The sequence below is a fragment of the Suncus etruscus genome, chromosome 11, assembly GCF_024139225.1.
Source record: "Suncus etruscus isolate mSunEtr1 chromosome 11, mSunEtr1.pri.cur, whole genome shotgun sequence".
Classification (NCBI taxonomy): Eukaryota; Metazoa; Chordata; class Mammalia; order Eulipotyphla; family Soricidae; genus Suncus; species Suncus etruscus.
Window position 1 is genome coordinate 37,039,962 of NC_064858.1, and position 20,568 is coordinate 37,060,529.

General features: G+C 33.7%; 1 protein-coding gene across 1 annotated transcript in view; it reads left to right on the forward strand.

The window, feature by feature from the left end:
* Nucleotides 1-20,355, forward strand: part of LOC126022050 (killer cell lectin-like receptor 2) — a 63,359-nt gene extending 43,004 nt beyond the window's left edge. The window contains exon 7 of the mRNA XM_049782916.1: nucleotides 20,229-20,355. Coding sequence (XP_049638873.1) covers nucleotides 20,229-20,355 — 127 coding nt within the window. The remainder of the gene's footprint in view (nucleotides 1-20,228) is intronic.
* The last annotated feature ends 213 nt before the right edge of the window (nucleotides 20,356-20,568 follow it).

The window sequence follows — 20,568 nt, forward strand, 5'->3', positions numbered from 1 at the left end:
GAACACTTAGCACCACCAGGTGCTGGAGATCCTTGAGCATTGCCCTGCCTGGGTGTCATCGATAATCCTATAATCCCCAGAACTACAAGAACTGAACAACATCATATCCTTGGACCCTTGCAGTAAACTACTGACCCATTGGTTGAGAATTCCAGGAAGAGCACTGCATGGGATTCCCCCCATTAGTTTAATATACAAAAAGCTCTTGCAGTACTAAAAGCAAACACCAAATTGGTAGATAAAGAAATTAGGAAAATAAACCAGCTGCAATTACATCAAGAGAACTATTGTGAAGAGAAGTTCCCAGCCCTCTGAGCACACTGGGGAGACACAACAAACATTCCAATGTCATTTTTTTACAGAAAAATATCATGAATCTTAATTAAAAATGCAAAAGCCCCTGGGCAATAATATTATTCCCCCCCCCAAAATAAACAACATATTTATTATGGTCCCCAATTTCAAATAAAAATAGTGAGATAGTGGAAAGAAATAGACACACAGACCATGGAGCAACAAATCACATGATTTTATCTTTGAATATGGCTCGGTCATATTCAATTGTGTATATGTATTATAGTTATTTATCCAGTCATCTATTCTTGGACATTTGAGTTGTTTAGAAATTTTGGCTATTGATTGTGTATAGTGCTGCAAGGAACAGAGGAGTATAAATGTCTTTTCTCCATTGTTTTCGGTGGGAGGCTTGGTTATTTTCCACAATTATAATATATAATTAATTAATATAATATGCACAATATTCTACAACAATATAGTATTTCTACTATATTAAATATTATTACTGAGAGCTTAATCCTTATTTCTGATTTTTTGTTTTTGTTTTTTGGGCCACACCCGGTGATGCTCAGGGGTTACTCCTGGCTATGCGCTCAGAAGTCGCTCCTGCTTGGGGGACCATATGGGACACCCGAACTGCGGTCCATCCAAGGCTAGCGCAGGCAAGGCAGGCACCTTACCTCTAGCGCCACCGTCCGACCCTATTTCTGATTTTATAGAAAAACTTGCCATTTGTTATGTTTGTTGTATTTTCTGGGTCAAATGGAAGCTCAATTCCTAGATTTTAAAGAAACATTATTTTTCAGAAAGACTGGACTAGTTGATATTGCCACCAACAGGTGATGCCATATTTCTTCCAGGATTCATGCTTGTGCTGGGTATTCTTGTTTTTCTGAATGTGTGTCAGTCTTTGTGGTGTGAGGTGATATCACATTTTTTTATTTGCATCTTTCTGATGATTATAGATGCAGAGCTTTTTTTTTTTTTGCCATTTGTCTTTCTACTTTAAGGAAATGTCTGCTCATTTCTTCTCCCCATTTTTGGACGAGATTAGATTTTTTTTTTTTGGTAAAATTCTACCAGTGTCATATATCTTTGATATATCAGATAAATGTTGGGTAAATAATTTCTCCCATTCTTTGGACTATCTTTGTATTCTGGTCATTGTTTCCTTTCAGGTGCAAAGCTTCTGAATTTAATGAATTTATTTGTTTATCTTTGCTTTATTTGCTTGATCAGTGGTATTCATCCTTGAAAATGCCTTTAGCTTCAATGTCATGGATAGCTCTGGCCAAGTATTTTCTCTTTGAAGCTTATAGATACTGGTCTTATATCAAGGTCTTTTATAAATTATTTTTTGAGTCACACCAGGCAGTTCTCAGGAGATACTCCTGGCTCTGCACTTAGAAATCACTCTGACTGACTTGGGAGACCATACAGGGTGCTGGAAACTGAACGTAGGTTGTCTGCATTCAAAGCAAATGCCCTATCTACTATATTACACTATTTCTCAGGTCCCCTTAATCCATTTTTATTTGATTTTTGTGCATGGCACTAGGATATATATGAATTCATTGTTTTTGCATGTAGCTGACCAGTTTCCCAACATCACTTATTAAAAAAGCTTTCCTTAATCTACATTTTTTTACTCCATTATAGAAAATTAACTGTAATATACCTAAGGGTCTGTTTTAGAATATTCATCTCTATTCATTGTTTTGAAGGTCTGTGTTTATTACAGTATCATACTACTTTTTTTTTTTTTTTTGGTTTTTGGGCCATACCTAGCTGTGCTCAAGAGTTACTCCTGACTCTGTGCTCCATCCTGGGTTAGCTGCATGCAAGGCAAATGCCCTACTACTGTGCTCTCTCTCCGGACCCAGTATAGTACCGTTTTAAGTGCTATTGCTTTGTAGTACAGTTTGAAGTTGGGTATATTGATTTCTTCCATCTTCTTTTCTCTAAGGATTTCTTTAGCTATTTGGAAGTGGTGGTAGGTTATTTCCCATGAATTTCTGAAGTTTATTATTTTATCTATTTTTCTGAAAAAATGTCAACAACACCCTTATATGAACTGCATTTAAACTGCATAATGCTTTGGGGAGTATTGCCATTTTGATATTAGTCCTCCCAATCCATAAGCAGGTGTTGTGTTGTTCTATTTCTTTGTGTCCTCTTTTATTTCATAAATAGTAGTTTTCTTTGTGTACATTTTACCTCTTTAGCTAAGCTAATTCCAAGGTACTGATTTATGGAGGCACTATTGTGAATGTGATTTTTAAAAATATATTTATTCTCTTTATTTATTTATTTATTTGTTTGTTTATTTATTTATTTATTTATTTATACACCATGATGTAGAAAAGCCATGGACTTTTGAGTATTATTTTTGTAGCCTGCCACTATAACATATAAATCTATTGTTTTTAGGAGTTTTTTGTTAGTATTTAGGATTTTTGAAATATAATATCATGTCAGCCACAAATAGTGAGAGCTTGATTTCTTCCTTTCCTGATTCCCCTTAATGACTTTTTATTACCTAATTACTACAGCAAGTATTTCTAGTACTATATTGAATAGAAATAAAAAAATATGCAAACTTGCCTTGATCTTAGATGAAAGACAAATATAAATTTTAGACTTTGAAGCCAGCTGATGATTACCAGAATGTTAGGGAGGATGAGGTAGCTAAATTGGAACAATCCTTTGGTATTGTAATGATGTTCATAAAATAAGGGCATATGACAAAGAAAAGAACCAAACTTTTAGTAATGACTTAATATATTCTCAAGTTATTTTTTAATGATGCATATGTAAACAATAACATTATAACATAATGTTACTTTATTAAAATATCAACTTGCGACCCCCGGGGACCCCAGCCCGCAGGGTGGATGAGGGTCACAAAGTTATTCGTGAGTCACGAAGAGGAGTCGACCTGGAAAATAAAAGAAGGCTGGGAAAATTGATGGACTCAAAACGCAAATCCGATCAAGAGTCAAAGTTTATTAAAAGGGAGTTAGTTTTTATAGCAAGCATGAGCACGTTTTCAGACAAAAGAGGGGAAGGGGTGGTTCAGTACTTTTCCACCGTAACATTCCAATACATCAAATATGTCAGGGGGGGTTTTAGTGAGTTATACATTTACTATAAGTAGTCCTGTTATACATTTACTATAAGTGGTCCTGGGGTTCTCCGTTCTGTTAACAGTGCTACAGATCTAATCTTAACTTGTAGCCTTTACATAGCATGTTTGTTCTTTATCCATTTACCTCTGGTAATGGCTCTTTTTATGATCAGCTTTCTCTTTTTAGGTTCATGGGGGAAGTGCCACTAGTAACCTGTCACATACACAGACTTTTTGTCTTCTCAGGCATCAGAGACTCCATATTGCTCTCTAGTTAAAGGGCCTCCAACATCAACTCAGTTTTACAAAATAAAAAAAGAAGTAATACTTGCCTTTTAATAAGAACCTCATTAGATTTCTATAGTAAGTTCTCCATTACTAACATTTTTCTTTTATTATGCCAAATATTTATTCCTCTAACCAAGCAATTAATCAATTAGGTTTTATTTAATGAAGTGAATAAACCACAGACAACCTATCAAGAAAGTTATGGGTATTCTTAATGTGCATTTAAAAATCATTTATTTATTAACCATTGTAAGCCCTAGCATAGTAAATTAACATTTTCTAATGCATCTAGAGGTGGAATATTCCCTTGTCAGTGGAAAATTTTGGTTTCTGGAAGATCTTCATTTTAAGCAGCTTTAAATGTTTTGTTCAGAAGTCTGGGCTTTCTTTCTTCAGTTTGTTGTAATCTATGTCCACTGCAAAAATGATATTAATAATTTAGACCAGTTTGTTCCAGGGTTCAAGGATTTTCTTCCTGTCCCAATTGACATCCAAATTGAACAGTGCCCAGTGATATATAGCATTGCACAAGTATCTCTGGATCCAATAAAGACAAAGAAAGAGATTAAGCTTGGATGCTTCTTAGTCTAACTAAAGACCTGGTTACAGCAAAGGTCCTCAGTTAAATATGAGAGAAAGGCACATGCACCAGGCCTTGAACTGAATATGATCTGCCTAACCATTCTTTGTAAGGAGATAAGACAGTTATGCTTTGGGAATGATGGTGGAAAAAATCGCCAACTATGGAAAAGGTCATTAAAAGACTTTATTGGTATAGCTGACTTAGGGACTTTAATGATCATAAAACACAACGCAAAGTTTCAGAGTTTTGAGGGCTTTTATTATTTTTATTAGCCATTTTTATTTAGTTACTAGTAATTAGAGTACTGTTAGTCATACTTTTAATGCTTACATAGTTCCAACATCACACTAATCACCAAAGCCTGCTTCTTTCCACCAGTGTTTGTGGACCGAGGAATAGACTTGTGTAGATAATATGAAAAAACAAATTGCATTAGTTCTTCTGGGATCAAATAGAGTTATAGGTGCTCATTAAATCAAACAAATAGCAATTCTCTGTTTTTGTTCTTGCGGTACACTAGGCAATGTTACTGGTGGACCCTTGTATTTGTGCTAAGAGATTACTCATGGTGGGGCTCAGTACCATTTATGATGCAAGGAATTGAACCTAGGTTAGCTCTGTGCAAGACTAAGTCCCTACCCACTGTACTATTTCTTAATTCCAAATAGTAACTCTTCCTTTGTTTGTTTGTGTTTTTGTTGTTTGTTTTTGTATTAGACTTGGGTGCTTAGAACTTACTCCTTGCTCTTCACTCAGGCATTACACCTGGTGGTGCACAGGGGACCATATGTGACACCAAAGAGCATATCTAGATTGGGCACATACACAGTAAGCATCTTACCCGCTGTTCTGTCAAACCCACAAATTGTAATTCTCCAAATCCACAAATACTAATTTTTATTTTTTATTAATCTTATTTTTAAAGTAATATCTTTATTTAAGCACCATGATTACAAACATGTTTGTAGTTGGGTTCAGTCATAAAAAGAACAGCTCCATCACTAATGCCTCCCACCCCTGCCTGTCTAAGAGACAGGCATTCTATTTCTCTCATTCACTATCATTGTCATGATAGTTGTTAGTGTAGTTATTTCTCTAACTGCATTCATCCCTCTTTGAGGTGAGCATCATATAGTGAGCCGTCCTTCCGGCCCTCATTTCTGAGCAGTATTACAATATTGTTTTTTATTTTTCTTAAAACCCATAGATAAGTGAGACTACTCTGTGTTTTTCTCCTCCCTATGACTTATTTCATTCAGCATAATAGTTTCCATGTCCATCCATGTATAGGAAAATTTCATGACTTAATCCCTCCTGATGGCTGCATAATATTTCATTGTGTATATACCACAATTTCTTAGTCATTCATCTGTTGAAGGGCATTTTGGTTATTTCCAGAGTCTGGCTATTGTAAATAGTGCTGCAATGAATATAGGTGTGCAGAAGGCATTTAAAAATGTTCCACATCACTAATCATCAGGGAGATGCAAATCAAAGTAACAATGAGGTACCATCTCACGCCACTGAGACTGAGGCACATCACAAAGAATATGAGCAATCAGTGCTGGCAGGGATGTGGGGAGAAAGGAACTCTCATTCACTGCTGGTGGGAATGTCTAGTCCAGCCTTTATGGAAAACGGTATGGAGAAATCTCAAAAAACTGGAAATTGAGCTCCCATATAATCCAGTTATACCACTCCTAGGGATATACCCTAGGAACACAAATACTAACTTTTAAAGTGCTGTGACAAGGCTAGACATTTCAACCAGGTGAACACTGCTTTGCTTATTAGAGACCCTGGTTTGATACCTAGGGAAATACCCTAGGAACATAAATACTGAAATCATATGTGACCTACAAAGGGACACAGAAGAAAAACTTTAACACCTGGAAATTAAACAGCCTAATACTGAAATACTAATTTTGAAATTGCTGTGACAAGGCTAGAGATTTCAACCAGGTGAACACTACTTTGCTTTTTAGAGACCCTGTTTTGAAATCTGCACTGCACTATTACTTAAGTACCACCTAAAGCAGTGGTTCTCAAATAGTGGGCGCACCCCCCAGGGGGTTGCGAGACTCTGTAAAGGGGGGCGCGTTTGAACTCGGCAAACACTGTCATAACAAGCTAAGCCCCGTGTTGGTGTCTCTGTATGTCTCTGGAGCTGAGAGTTGCTGTGTCTTGCTTCAAAGTCCGCTTCGAAAAGCTATGCATTGCAAAACGTGCTCTTTGTAGCCATTAATCCGGACATCACCTCTAATTAAAAAATCAGCTCAACTTATTTTTATATATTTTTGTTTTGCAGGTTAAACTATTTTTTAATAAAGATACTATTTACAGTCGCGTGGGGGGCGCAAAAATGTTTTCTTCTTCCTAGGGGGGCATGACAGAAAATAAGTGAGAAGCACTGACCTAGAGAGACCCCCACTGATCACATAACCATGAGTGACCCCAGCAGCACTAGATGCAGTGTTCTCTGTCCCCTTTAAGTGCTGTGACAGTTGCGGCTACAAGTTGTAAAACAGATTACTTTGACTTTGATGCTTAAAATAACTTCATTTATACCTATTTAGTATTTAAAGAAATGATTCGTTTTTTTTATTTTGTAATTGAAAGAGAATACAAGAAGTATAAAGCTGCTATCATTCAATCCAACAAATATTATATGTATTACTTTATTGTAATGTAAAAATAATTTTGGCATCTTTAAGTAGTAAAAATAGAACCTACTTATGTACATTTTGATAGTTATCTGTTTATACCGTGTGCATATATATGTCTATAAAATCATTGAGGAATCATCATTCTAATACAAATAAATGATATAAATCATGCATATCTATAAATGACATAGATATTAACTTTTCACTTTTATAATTTTGAAATCTTAAAATTCATTCTCATGAGAATTTGAGATGATCTTATCTTTCTAAGTCCTATGTTAATTGTAAAAGATCATGATTGAATTGATCTCTTACCCAGAAATTGAGTATTTTAGTTACCTATAATGCTCACAGAGGGTGTGGCAGTCAATGAGATTCTGTCAGCAGTGGAAACTTTCTGTGTGTGCATGCTATAGAGTCATTGGTTCTCTTTCTTTTGACTGTGTCTCTAAAGCAGTTATCACTTCTAGTTCCTCCTGGACTTAGAGCAGAGGTGAAGGCAGCACATTCTCAGTGTTTTTTCGCAAGCGTGTTCTCTAGCTGGTGAGTCTCAAGGCATATCACAGATACTATATGCTTGTATTAAAGTGTGATCAAAATGTCTGTTTGCTGTGGGGAAGATATTTAGTATGCCGAAGGATTTCAATTGTTGTGGAAAAGAACTGACTTTGGGATTGATGTTAGTCTCTAAGAATCACTTCATCTCAAAGGTGAATTTTAGGAATGTACTAGTATGAGGGTGGACAAAAATATTTACTATGAATGTTATGATTTTTGAAATCCTCATATCTGGGGCAAATATTTAATTTTTTTGCCTCCCCTCGCAAATATTTAATTTTAACACAAAATAAATCTTCCTTTTTCTTATTTCTATTAATACCTCCTTATATTTAGCATTGACTTATACAAAGTTTTAAATAACATCATCAAAAACTTTAATGTTTTAATTATCTGATTAGATTTCTATCAAATAAGTGCTGTTTTATAGTTATAATTGTTTTCTTATCAGACAAATATATAAGCAAAATGATTAGACAAATATTGAACAGCACTTAAAGTAAGGTTTATATTAAAATTTGGTATTGTTATAGAGAAAACAATTTTTGAAAACTAGTATGTATATTTTAATCATTATTTGGTAAAACAGATTTTCTTCAAGTCACAAAATAGTGGAAAATGGTAAGATTTTTTGTTTTTAGAATCCAACATTTAAATTTATGAATGTTTGTCTAGTTCTATATTCAAAGTTACAAAATAACATTTTAAAGAGTCTTTTTTCTCATCTACTCTTTATCGTAATTATAATGGAAGATAATTATTATGTATATTTTCTAGAAATGTAAAAGCTTTGCTTTTAAAAGTCTCTTGCTTTTTAAGACATTTTAAATATTTTTGATTATTTGCCACATTAAATAAAGCAACTCTGCAGCTGCTTCTTGCCCTTTGATCACTTCACGTATCATGGTTCTGTTAGATGGTGCTGAACTAAAATGCTATATGAAATTTTGTTAATTATAACATTGTATTAGTACAGTATATCTAACGGGACATCCAAGTGTGTGCCACCAGTGTTATATGGTGCTGTTAACATGTTAAATAAAAGTCATTGTGCCACAGTGTTAGAATTGCAAGTTATGCCTTATTCAGTCTTACTTTTTCAACTCCCATTGCTTGAATTCTAAGATTTCTGCAGTTTTCTTATTTTCTTAAGGAATAGTCTGTTTTATTTTGTTTCAGGACCACACCATAACTTACTCAGGCTTACTCTGGCCCTGTGTTCAGGGATCACATTTTTTCAACGTTGGGGTGAACCATATGTAGTACCTGGAAAGGAACCAGTTTGGCCACCTGCAAGATAAGCACCCTACACCTTGTACTATCTTTTGGGCCCCTAAATGAGTAGTTTTGACTCTGGTGACATATTAAAAAAAGGGTGATATAAATGAATTAATGTATCAGGTAGATGGAATTTGTCAGATTAATCACTGTTAAATTGTACTTTATGTAATCTCTCTAAAGTGGATGCTTCTTTACTCATTGCCACGCTATAGAAGGTCATGGCACTAAATATCAAATAATTATTATTCAAGAGATGTTAGTCTGTATCTAAGCAGGTAAAATACATATTTTTAAGTTTTATTGATGAGTTTTATTATACTAAGAAGAGTAAAATATTAAAATAACACAGTTATAAACTGTAATGCATATTTTATCATGTAAGACCTCTGCTTTAGAGTATTTTAGAGAAAAAATTATTATTATTATTATTTTGTTCATACCTGGAAGTTCTCATGGATTACTTTGGGTTCTGTGCTCAGGAATAGAACTGTTGCTGGTTACATGCAGGGCAAGTTCCCTATCCACTGTGCTATCATGTTAGCCCAAGAAATATATTGCAAAATCATTTCTATTTTTTAATTAACTTCTAAAATGGAATTCAAAGGTATCTATGTGTGTGTAATAGTCACCATTTCCAGTTACAAAATTCCACAACTCTACATTGTGTCTACTGCTAACAGAGCCTGTTGCCTTAGTTACAGAGAATGGGACAAACAGACAGGAGACAGACAAAAGACTCTGACAGTCCAAGCTTTAGTGTTGCCTGAACAGCCATGAATGATCTTACAGGCTGCCCATTTATTCAGTACCATATGTCTCCCCACAAAGACTGACAATGTTTGAGTTACAGAGACAATAACATACAATAGATACATTGACTGGGTTATTTCACATAGGTAATTAGCAAAAACCCTACATTATAAAGTCATGACAATTTTCTATTCTCATTTTGCCCATGTTGTCCCTACATCTAAAAGACCCTACACAGTCTCATTCTATGCTTGCCTAGAGCATTTTTGTAGCTGGCAGATATTTGCTATCTATTCTGCTGTTTTCTCCCATATTATTCTTTCCTGGGTTCATTATTTGCAAACCTTTTGCACCTCATGCTCTGATTACTGTGTATCAGAAGTTACAGTTTTATATTTGTATTTCTTTTTTTTTTTTTGAGGGCATGGTTGGCACTTAATTGGGGTGCACTCTTGGCTCTGTGATCAGGGATCCTTCCTTTCAGGGCTCAGGAGACTCTATGGAGTGCAAGTGATCAAGTCAGTGTATAGTTTGTCTTTTAAATCCAAGAGTTCATTAACTGTTGTTGGCACAACTTCTTTATCCAACTCTGGTGATTAACACTTAAGTTTATTCTAATTTTTGACTGTTTTGAATAAAGCTGTCATAATCATAAGGTTAAAATAGAATGTTTTATCTTCCTTACTCACATATAATTTTCATTTTTATATTTTGTAAGGAAATTCCAAACCATTTTAGTAGAGCAAACACCAACTTACCTTCCCAATGTCATACTAGAATCATGTTCTCTGTGAAAATTATAAAATTTTTTTTCTGATAGTTTCAGAAATGTTTTTTTTAATTCACAAATTTTAAACTATTTTGCTTATTACTTTCAAAATTTCATGATAAATGGTTCTATTTGATATTTGAATATCTAACTAACATTTAATATTTTATTAAATGTTTAATTTTTTGTGGGTCTTTTTAAAAAATTAATATATTTATTTAAACATTTGATCATAAACATGATTGTGGTTGGGTTTCAGTCATGTAAAGAACACCCCTCTTCACCAGTGCACTATTCCCATCACCAATTTTAATATTTTATGTTAAATATTTTTGTTATTTTGAAGCTCTGAAAATATTTTTTTTCTGTATCTCCCTCTCTCTGTCCTGAGAAAAATGAGTGAGAAAGATAAAGTAATGTATGCTGAATTGAAATTTCAAAGCTCAATGAATCAGAAAAACAAGATAAACTCAGTTCACAAAAAGAAAGGTAATATTTTTTTCTGTTTTTCTGATTTCTGAAAACAAAGATCAAGTAGTTAAAACCCAATATTAATGTTTCTTAACATTTGATATAGCATGAGTATATAATAAGTATGTACTAAGGGTTATGTTGAAATAAAATAGTAATATTTGTGATCATAGAAAAGAGCACTATTATTGCCTCCAGAGCTTACATTTTTATTTTAAATATAAATTAAATATATTTTAAATATAAAGCATTATGATTATTGCTTACTATATATATTTTAAATATTTTACAGAATCTTCAAACAATATCATTATAAAAAGTCTAGGAATTGTGTGTTTATTTCTTCTGCTTGTGATTCCAGTCTTAATATATATGTGTGAGTATACATTGTACAAATGTGTATGGGACTAGTGAATTATGCTGGGAAATAAATCCCTGTCACTAGGGAACTAAGGTAGAATCATTTAGAGGTACATAGGTCTATAACATTTTAGTGATCATGATGACTTGATGATAATATTGACGATTTAAAAATTATTTTATTATTTTGCTCTTACAGTTCTTTTTGCAAATCAAATGAGGTCATTAAGAAATTGATATTAGAATTATCTAAGTAAATACTGAATTTGCTGGAATGTTTTTGAGTGGTGGCAAAATGAAATGGATATTCCTAGTTAATACATTTCCTATGCATTAAATCATGACAGCCACAGAGATCATGCATTTCATATCTTTAGTTTCTTTTGAGTTTTTAGAAGTGCCATTTTCTGAGATTTTTTAACAGATCAGATATATTATGTTCTCATTACTAATGTATTATCTACAGAATCCATATAATTTTACTAAACACAGTCAACTATTTGTTTCGGTTCTGCAATAAAATAATAGAACATTAAATGCAAAATTTTACTTCACTCATATTTTGCTTTGCCATTTAGGATTAGAATAAATGATCATATTAATTATTGCATAAAATTATTCTTAATCTTGATGTTATACTATGATTAAAGTGTTCCAGTGCTCTTCACAGTGCAAAGTACAAGATAACTCTTCACAGTGCAAAGTACAAGATAAGAAAGAAAATTCCTCATCAGAAATGGAAGATTATATAAATTTACCACCTATTACAGGTATGCACTGAACAGTTAAGTTGATAGCCTAATATATTTTATAAACTTATCTCCATCTAATTTTAAATATTTAATTTAAAGACATTATATTTATTGGTTGTCAATGAATCTTTAATTTTGTGCTTTTCTTTTCAAATATTTTTTCTTTCAGTTGTTTGAAGGCTTGACATAAACAGTAGAAGCTTCTATTATATTGTCATACTAATTTGATTATTTAATGCTTGCAGATAAATTTCCTCTAACATTAATTTATTGGCATCAATACCATTCTCAGGTATTCATTAAAGTAGATTCCTCCAAATCTGGAGAATTGAACCTAACCTGAAGTTTATTTGAACTAGAAAAGTTGAGATTTCTAGATACAATTTTTACAATGTCCTTAAATCTGTCAAGAGTTAGTCTCTGACTACACATTTCTTATCTCTAGAATTTTATGAAATAACAATACCTGATACATATATTTTGGAATATAAGTATACCACCTTTTCTGTTTTATTTTGTTGTTGTTGTTTTGTTTTGTTTTTGTTTTTGGGTCACACCCGGTGGTGCTCAGGGGTTACTCCTGGCTGTCTGCTCAGAAATAGCTCCTGGCAGGCATGGGGGACCATATGGGACACCGGGATTCGAACCAACCACCTTTGGTCCTGGATTGGTTGTTTGCAAGGCAAATGCCGCTGTGCTATCTCTTCGGGCCCATAAGTATACCACCTTTTCTATGAACATTAGTTTAAAGAGAGCAAGAAGTATTCTGTGTGTGTGTGTGTGTGTGTGTGTGTGTGTGTGTGTGTGTGTGTCTTCCACTGCTCAAAATGCCCAAGGAGCATTTTGGTGGTATTTACTAAATAAGCCAGATTGTTTGATGCTCAGGCCTGGCTATGTGTTCCTACTTGGCTCTGTGGTCCTGGAAGGCACTAGATATAAAATGGTGCTCATGGCCCACCACACAAATGATGAACCATATAGTTTCAGTGATAACCAGGACTTCTACATAGGCAAGTATGTGCCCCTGACAACTGATTTTTTTTTTTTTTTTACAAACTAGGGCAACCATTCTGTAACTTTCTTTTTTTCCCTTTTTTTTCTTTATTTAAACATCTTGATTACAAATATGATTGTGATTAGGTTTCAGTCATGTAAAGGACACCCCCCTTAACCAGTGCAACATTCCCACCACCAATGTCCCAAATCTCCCTCCATCCCACCCCACCCCACCTGTACTCTAGACAGGCTTTCCAGTTTTCTCACTCATTCACATGATTATGGTAGTTCTCAGTGTAGTTATTTCTATAACTGCACTCACCACTCTTTTTGTGGTGAGCTTCATGCAGTGAGCTGGAAGTTTCAGCCCTCCTCTCATTGTCTCTGAGGATTGTTGCAAAAATGACTTTTATTTTTCTTAAAATCCATAGATGAGGGAGACTATTTTGCGTGTCTCTTTCTCTCTCTGACTTATTTCACTCAGCATGATAGATTCTATGTACATCCATGTATAGGAAAATTTCATGACTTCATCTCTCCTGACAGCTGCATAATATTCCATTGTGTATATGTACCACAGTTTCTTTAGCCATTTGTCTGTTGAAGGGCATCTTGGTTGTTTCCAGAGCCTGGCTATTGTGAATAGTGCTGCAATAAATATAGGTGTGAGGAAGGGGTTTTTGTATTGTATTCTTGTGTTCCTAGGTTAAATCTTTAGGAGTGGAATAGCTGGGTCAAATGGGAGCTCAATTTCCAGTTCTTGGAGAAATCTTCATATCGCCTTCCATAGAGGTTGGACTAGACAGCATTCCACCAGCAGTGGATAAGAGTTCCTTTCTCTCCACATCCCCGCCAGCACTGATTGTTCTCATTCTTTGTGATGTGTGCCAGTCTCTGTTGTATGAGATGGTACCTCGTTGTTTTGATTTGCATCTCCCTGGTGATTAGTGATGAGGAGCATTTTTTCATGTGCCTTTTGGCCATTTGTATTTCTTTTTTTTTTTAAATCAAAGTATCTGTTCATTTCTTCTCCCCAGTTTTTGATGGGATTAGATGTTTTTTTCTTATAAAGTTCTGTCAGTGCCCTGTATATTTTGGATATTAGCCCCTTATCTGATGGGTATTGGGTGAATAGTTTTTCCCACACGGTGGGTGGCTCTTGTATCCTGGGCACTATTTCTTTTGAGGTGCAGAAGCTTCTCAGCTTAATGTATTCCCATCTGTTTATCTCTGCTTCCACTTGTTTGGAAAGTGCAGTTTCCTCCTTGAAGATGCCTTTAGTCTCAATGTCATGGAGTGTTTTACCTACGTGTTGTTCTATATATACTTTATGGTAACAGGTCTGATATCAAGGTCTTTAATCCATTTAGATTTTACCTTCGTACATGGTATTAGCTGGGGGTCTGATTTTGCTCTTTTGCAAGTGGCTAACCAGTTCTGCCAGCACCACTTGTTGAAGAGGTTTTCCCTGCTCCACTTAGGATTTCTTGCTCCTTTATCAAAAATTAGGTGATTGTATGTCTGGGGAACATTGTCTGAGAACTCAAGCCTATTCCACTGATCTGAGGGTCTGTCTTTATTCCAATACCATGCTGTTTTGATAACTATTGCTTTGTAGTACAGTTTAAAGTTGGGGAAAGTAATTGATTTTTTAATTATAAGTAATGATTGCTGTTTTTTAAGTTAAAAGTAATACTTACTTTTACTTTTGCATTAAAGGTAATGATTGCTAGATTATCTTGGGTTTAGAATCATGGTTATTTTGTCTCCTAGAGAATAACTGTGACATATTCCAAGGAAAATGGTCCTGTTGTGGAAAAAGTTGTTATTATTTATCAAAAGAAGAAAAAACTTGGCAGGAAAGTAATAAGACATGCCCAAACCTTGGATCTACTCTTATTAAGATTGATGATATACAGGAGCAGGTATGTTTGCTTTAGTAACCCAAAACTCTTTTTTTTTTTTTTTTTTTTTGGTTTTTGGGCCACACTCGGCGGTGCTCAGGGGTTACTTCTGGCTGTCTGCTCAGAAATAGCTCCTGGCAGGCACGGGGGACCATATGGGACACCGGGATTCGAACCAACCACCTTTGGTCCTGGATCGGCTGCTTGCAAGGCAATCACCGCTGTGCTATCTCTCCGGGCCCAACCCAAAACTCTTAATGAGAAATTTGAGCATGTAGAGTTAGAAAAGTTCTTTGGATTTTTCCTTCAATATCATTTGGAAAAATTTAGTTTGAAATATTTGTTTATGCTGCAGCTTTGTCTACATATGTGAAACATAAGAGTTACAGAAACTGGGACAACCATTGCTTTAATCCATAGAAATAGCTTTTTTCATTAGTACTATGGAATTACTTATATTCTTTTCAGTATGTGTGCTATATGTACATCAGGATCTTAAATGTTTGCTCTCTTGGCGATGGGATAATTAATTAAGAAAAAACCTTAATGATGTGAACAATATAAAAGAGAAAATTTGTCATTGCTCTGAGTTCTTTTTTTCACAATCCTTATTTGGGAGTGCTTATATTTATAAGAGAAGCTAAACCTCTTACCATTATGACCTGGAAAAGTTGCATAAAAATTAAGATAATGAATGCAACTGAAATTACTATTAAAAATACATTTTTATTTTCTTATAATAATAAACAGATAAAACATCTTTTAACTTGTTTAAAATTATTTATAAAGGGGTTTCCACTAAACCACTTTACTGGGCAGAAGTTATGCAGAATGTTATGGAAAGAGGTTTGTGGTACACAAAGGTTGCCTCCTGGCTTTGTGCTTTGGAGTGTCCTGTAACAGTGCTCAGGAGACAATATGTAGTACTGGATCTCAAATGAAGATCATAGCTGGTGTGGATTCATGAAAGGAAAGTGATTTATCACCTGTCCTATTATTCTGGCTTCCAAAACATTTCTTTTTAAAAAAAGAAAATTTAGGACATATTTACCATAATTAAAAGATTTGGGAAAATGAATACAAATTCAATAGGATCATGTGGATTATATTCTAGTCATTTACTTTTAGTACCAAATTTAATTTAAAATATTTAGTTATAGCAATGCTAATATATTAGTATTTTATGAGTACTGTCAAAAACGTTTCTGGTTTATAAGTGGGCATAATTAAAATGGTAACAGTGAATTATTCTTCAAAATAAGAAACAAATAAACCAATAGATATAAACATATATAGAAAGAATAGTACAATTACAGTGTCTTGGTCATCTTGAACATTATGGTTATCAATAAATTTCTAAATGATTGGGGTTTATTTTGTTATCAAAAAGTTAATTTTATTCACATTCCCTTTTTTCCCCTTTGGTTGTTGGGCCACACCTAGCAGCTTTCAGGGGTTATTCTTGGCTCTGCACTCAGAAATGACTCCTAGTAGGCTCGGGGAACCCTATCGGGTGCTGGACTTTGAACCCAGTAGGCTGTATGCAAGGCAAATGCCCTACCTACCAAATGCCTACCGCTGTGTTATGGCCCTGGCACCTTTTTTGTTTTCTTTTTAATTCTGACTCTATTTTCTTCGTTTTTATCCTCTATTGAGTTCTGTGGAATTCCAAGTTTCAATTAAATAAACTTGGTATAGTAGTCAATAATAAGAGAAAGCTCAGTTCCTTTGAAATTACTTGAAATATTTTCCACCTACTCATCTCTTCATAGAGTGATTTTACTAGCATACCAAATTATGAAATATATATATCTATTGCATTAATAGCAATTAGTAGGATGTAAAGATTTTTGTAATATATATAATGATATAAAAATAATGATCTAAATATGCTTAAAGGTAGCATATATGTGATATATATTTTATATATATATTATATATATTTATAATATATATAATGATATAAAATAATTATCTAAATCTAAATATGCTTAAAAGTAGCATATATGTGATATACATTTTATATGGCCTTCAGTCTCCATCAATTAAAAAATATTTTAGTGCCTGGAGTAGTAGTATAATAATATGACACTTGCCTTGCATACATTGAACCTGGGCTTAATCCTAGAAACACATATTGTCTCCAAGCACACCAAGTTATGAGGCAGGTAGTAAGTCCTGATCACAGGTATGATCCAAAAACATAGTTTAATATGATTATTGTGATATTAAGATTTATGATTTTATTTGCAAAGTTGCATCTTTACCATCTTATCTCTGTCCTATGACACTTGTAATCTTCTTTTTCCTTAACCACTGCTTATAATCTGTTTTGTAAACTAAGGTCAAAATTTGGTATCATTTGATATTTTAGTATTAGCTTTTATTTCTTTGCATAGTTCTCTGAGTGCCTTTCATTTTGATGTATGGCAAATTTTCTTTTATTTTTTAATTGGTAAATTGTCTTACTTTGTATAAATGAGCATATTTTTCTTTAATCATCTATCAATGGACACTTCACTTGTTTCCATATTTTAACTGTACTGTAATGCTACAATACACATATGGGGTAAATATGTTTTTTGAATTAATCTTTTTGTATTTTTTAGATACAAAAAATGGATTGATGAAACATGTGGTAGTTCTATCTTGTTACCTTACTGATAAAACTTCATACTGTTTTCCTAAATGGTTTTACTAATATACATTTCCATTAGAGTTAAGGGCAGTTTCTCTTTTAGCCTTCTTCCTCACCAATGTTTGTTGTTCCTTTCAGTGTAAGCCAATTTTGAGGCTGAGATATCTTGGTGTGATTTCAGTTTGCATATTGGAGAATTAGCAACTTACTGAGCATCATTTCCTATACATAATCATCTGTATACACTCTGAAGTATATAGATGAACAAGTTTTATTTCAAATCTATATATATTTTGTGATATTTTGCTTTTTGTTTTTCTGTTATATGTGTTTTTTTAATAAAATCTGAATATTTATCCTTTTATGTGTATGAGTTGCAAATATCATCTGCTAATTAGTATATGGCCTTTGTTTATTATAGATTTTTTGCTTGATATATTTTATTAGAATATATAAGAAAACATATAATATGAATTTTTTATTTTTTCTATTGAATAATATAGTCTTTATTGATCCATAGGAAGATTTTATTTCTTCTTTAATCTATCCTCAGATTAAAAATATTTTATTGAAACAATAGTGATTTACAAACTACTTCATAGTTAGGTTTCAGACATACAATGTTTCAGGTCCATGTCTCAGGTCCAATCCCACCACCAGTGTTGACTTCTCTTCACCAATGTTCCCAGATTCCCCATGCCACCATTCCTGCCCCTCAGACTGCCACCATAACAGGCTTATTTTATTTAAGTTTTGATTACTAAAGTTTGGGTCTCCTGATTTCATTGATTTCACTTTAGCTTGGATATTTGATTCTGTCCTTTTTTTTTTTAACATAACCAAATGTACTTGAGATCCCTTGTTCCCTTTCCCCCATTCTTTCATATTTTTGTTTCTCCTCCTCCGCTCAATTTCTTTCCTTTTCCTATCTATATTTTGGGGCTAAATATCCCCAGATTTGAAGCATTTCTTTTCACATTAGTGAAAATATATTCTGATAAAAAGGAGTTTTATTTTATGTTATATGCAATCAATTCTAAATGTAGTTCAAGGTATATGAGTTATTTTCCTTGATATCTTTTATTCACTTGCACGAGTTGTTGATTCATTTTATTTAAACCTTTCCCCTTCTACTTTTTCTTGGAATAATGCTCTATTTAGGTAAATGTATAGTTTTATAAGACTTTTGTGCAAGCAAAATGTTATTGATATTCTATGTAACCTGGAACTTTTAATTTTTCTATAGAGCTTCATTCAATCAAAAATAAAACACAGTTATTGGGTTGGATTGTATAAAAAAAGAAACGATCTTTTATGGATGTGGCCAGATGGCACAGGACCTTCTTGGACATTGTGAGTTTTTATAATTGTATAAACTTTCTTTTAATATTTATCTGAGGAACCTATTGTGTATTTTAGACCATGAAAAGGTAATTTGGGGCCAAAAGGACATTAAACTGATTAGGATGCTTACCTTGCACTCAGGTTGAGTCAGGTTCAATCCCTGGCACCCCAAATGGTCCCCCCAACCTCCCAGGAGTGATGCCTAATTGCAGAATCAAGTGTAAGCACAGAGCTTCTTTATGTGTGGTCAAATCCCTCTCTCACAAATAGATAAGATATTTGAAGATTTGAATCTTAAGATTCATTTCATTTCTCAGACTGGCAACCTAATGTTAATCTCAGAACTCCAAAATCAGACCCAAAGAACATTTTTTTTTTGTTACACCCGGCAGCGCTCAGGGATTACTCCTGGCTCCATGCTCAGAAATAGCTCCTGGCAGGCTCGGGGAACCATATAGGATATTGGGATTCGAACCAATGACCTTCTGCATGAAAGGCAAATGCCTTACCTCCATGCTATCTCTCCAGCCCCCCAAAGAACATTGTTAATTTCTATAATGGATGGTTCATCCAAACACAGTGAAGCTGCTTCTGTTTTATATATTTTTCTAATATAGTTTATAATATTGCTTATATATGCAGATATTGTAAGATAAAGAAAATAATTAAGGTTCTATATTAGCTCAATACTCTAACAATTATGGCTTTTTCTTGATGTAATGTAAAAATTTAATAAAGATTTAATTCCAACTAAAACTAATATTTATCTTAAATATCTAGTATGTTAATAGAAACTTCTAATAAATAAGGCATTGGCCTCCTCTTATGGTAGTTATATCTTTCAAGCTTTAATTTGTACAAATACATATGTCTCCTGATAATTATCTCTTTGCTAGTGAGCTTCAAATGTGTTGGGTGTTTTGCAGGAAGCTAGATTAGAAAAAGAGATTATCTATCTATCTATCTATCTATCTATCATCATCTGTCTATCTATCTATTATCTATCTATGCATATGTATAGATACATATAAATTGTCAATATATCTCTGAGCTACTTAATATGCTATTTACCAAGTTCTCCTAATCTGCCAGGCACAGAAAGTGTAGCAATTAATAAAACTATAAAGGATCTTGATCTGATGTGTCATACTTTCTAACCAGGATTGATATTTGTACAAAAAGAAATTCAAAATCCTCAAGTGCCAATTAAGTTTTCTTGTCTATTAGAGGATGACAGGTGCTAGAGAATGTAAAGCAATCTTGCTTCTTTATACATTTCTTGTACTCATTTGTGCATAGAAATATGTCCCGTCCTGCAGGAAACTTTTCTCGTGGGTATTTCTTGGGGGGAAATGTGCGAATGAACACAAAACATACTTACATTTTGTAGTGATAATTTACCAAGTAATATTCTTCAAAAATGTAAATTTTTTCTTTGATGCAGGAATTTTCAAACAAGTAGGTCTACATCAGAAGAGAAATGTGGACGCCTCAAATCTGTAAACATCGTGGATGATGCTTGCAGTAAAGAATTTTATTACATTTGTGAAAAGGAGTCAAGATCTTCATGATGAAAAATATGGCTATAATAAAACTCTTAATATGTTTATATTTATATTTTGCTTTTAGAGTCCCACATTGGCAGTACTCAGGAGAACTTATGTGTTGCTGGGGATTGAGCCTGTGTCTGTGGTATACAGAAAAGTGGCCTCACGTGGCTCTGCTCAGGGTTTACTCCTGACTCTGATTCTGTGCTTAGGAATGTCTTCTGCAGTGCTCTGGGA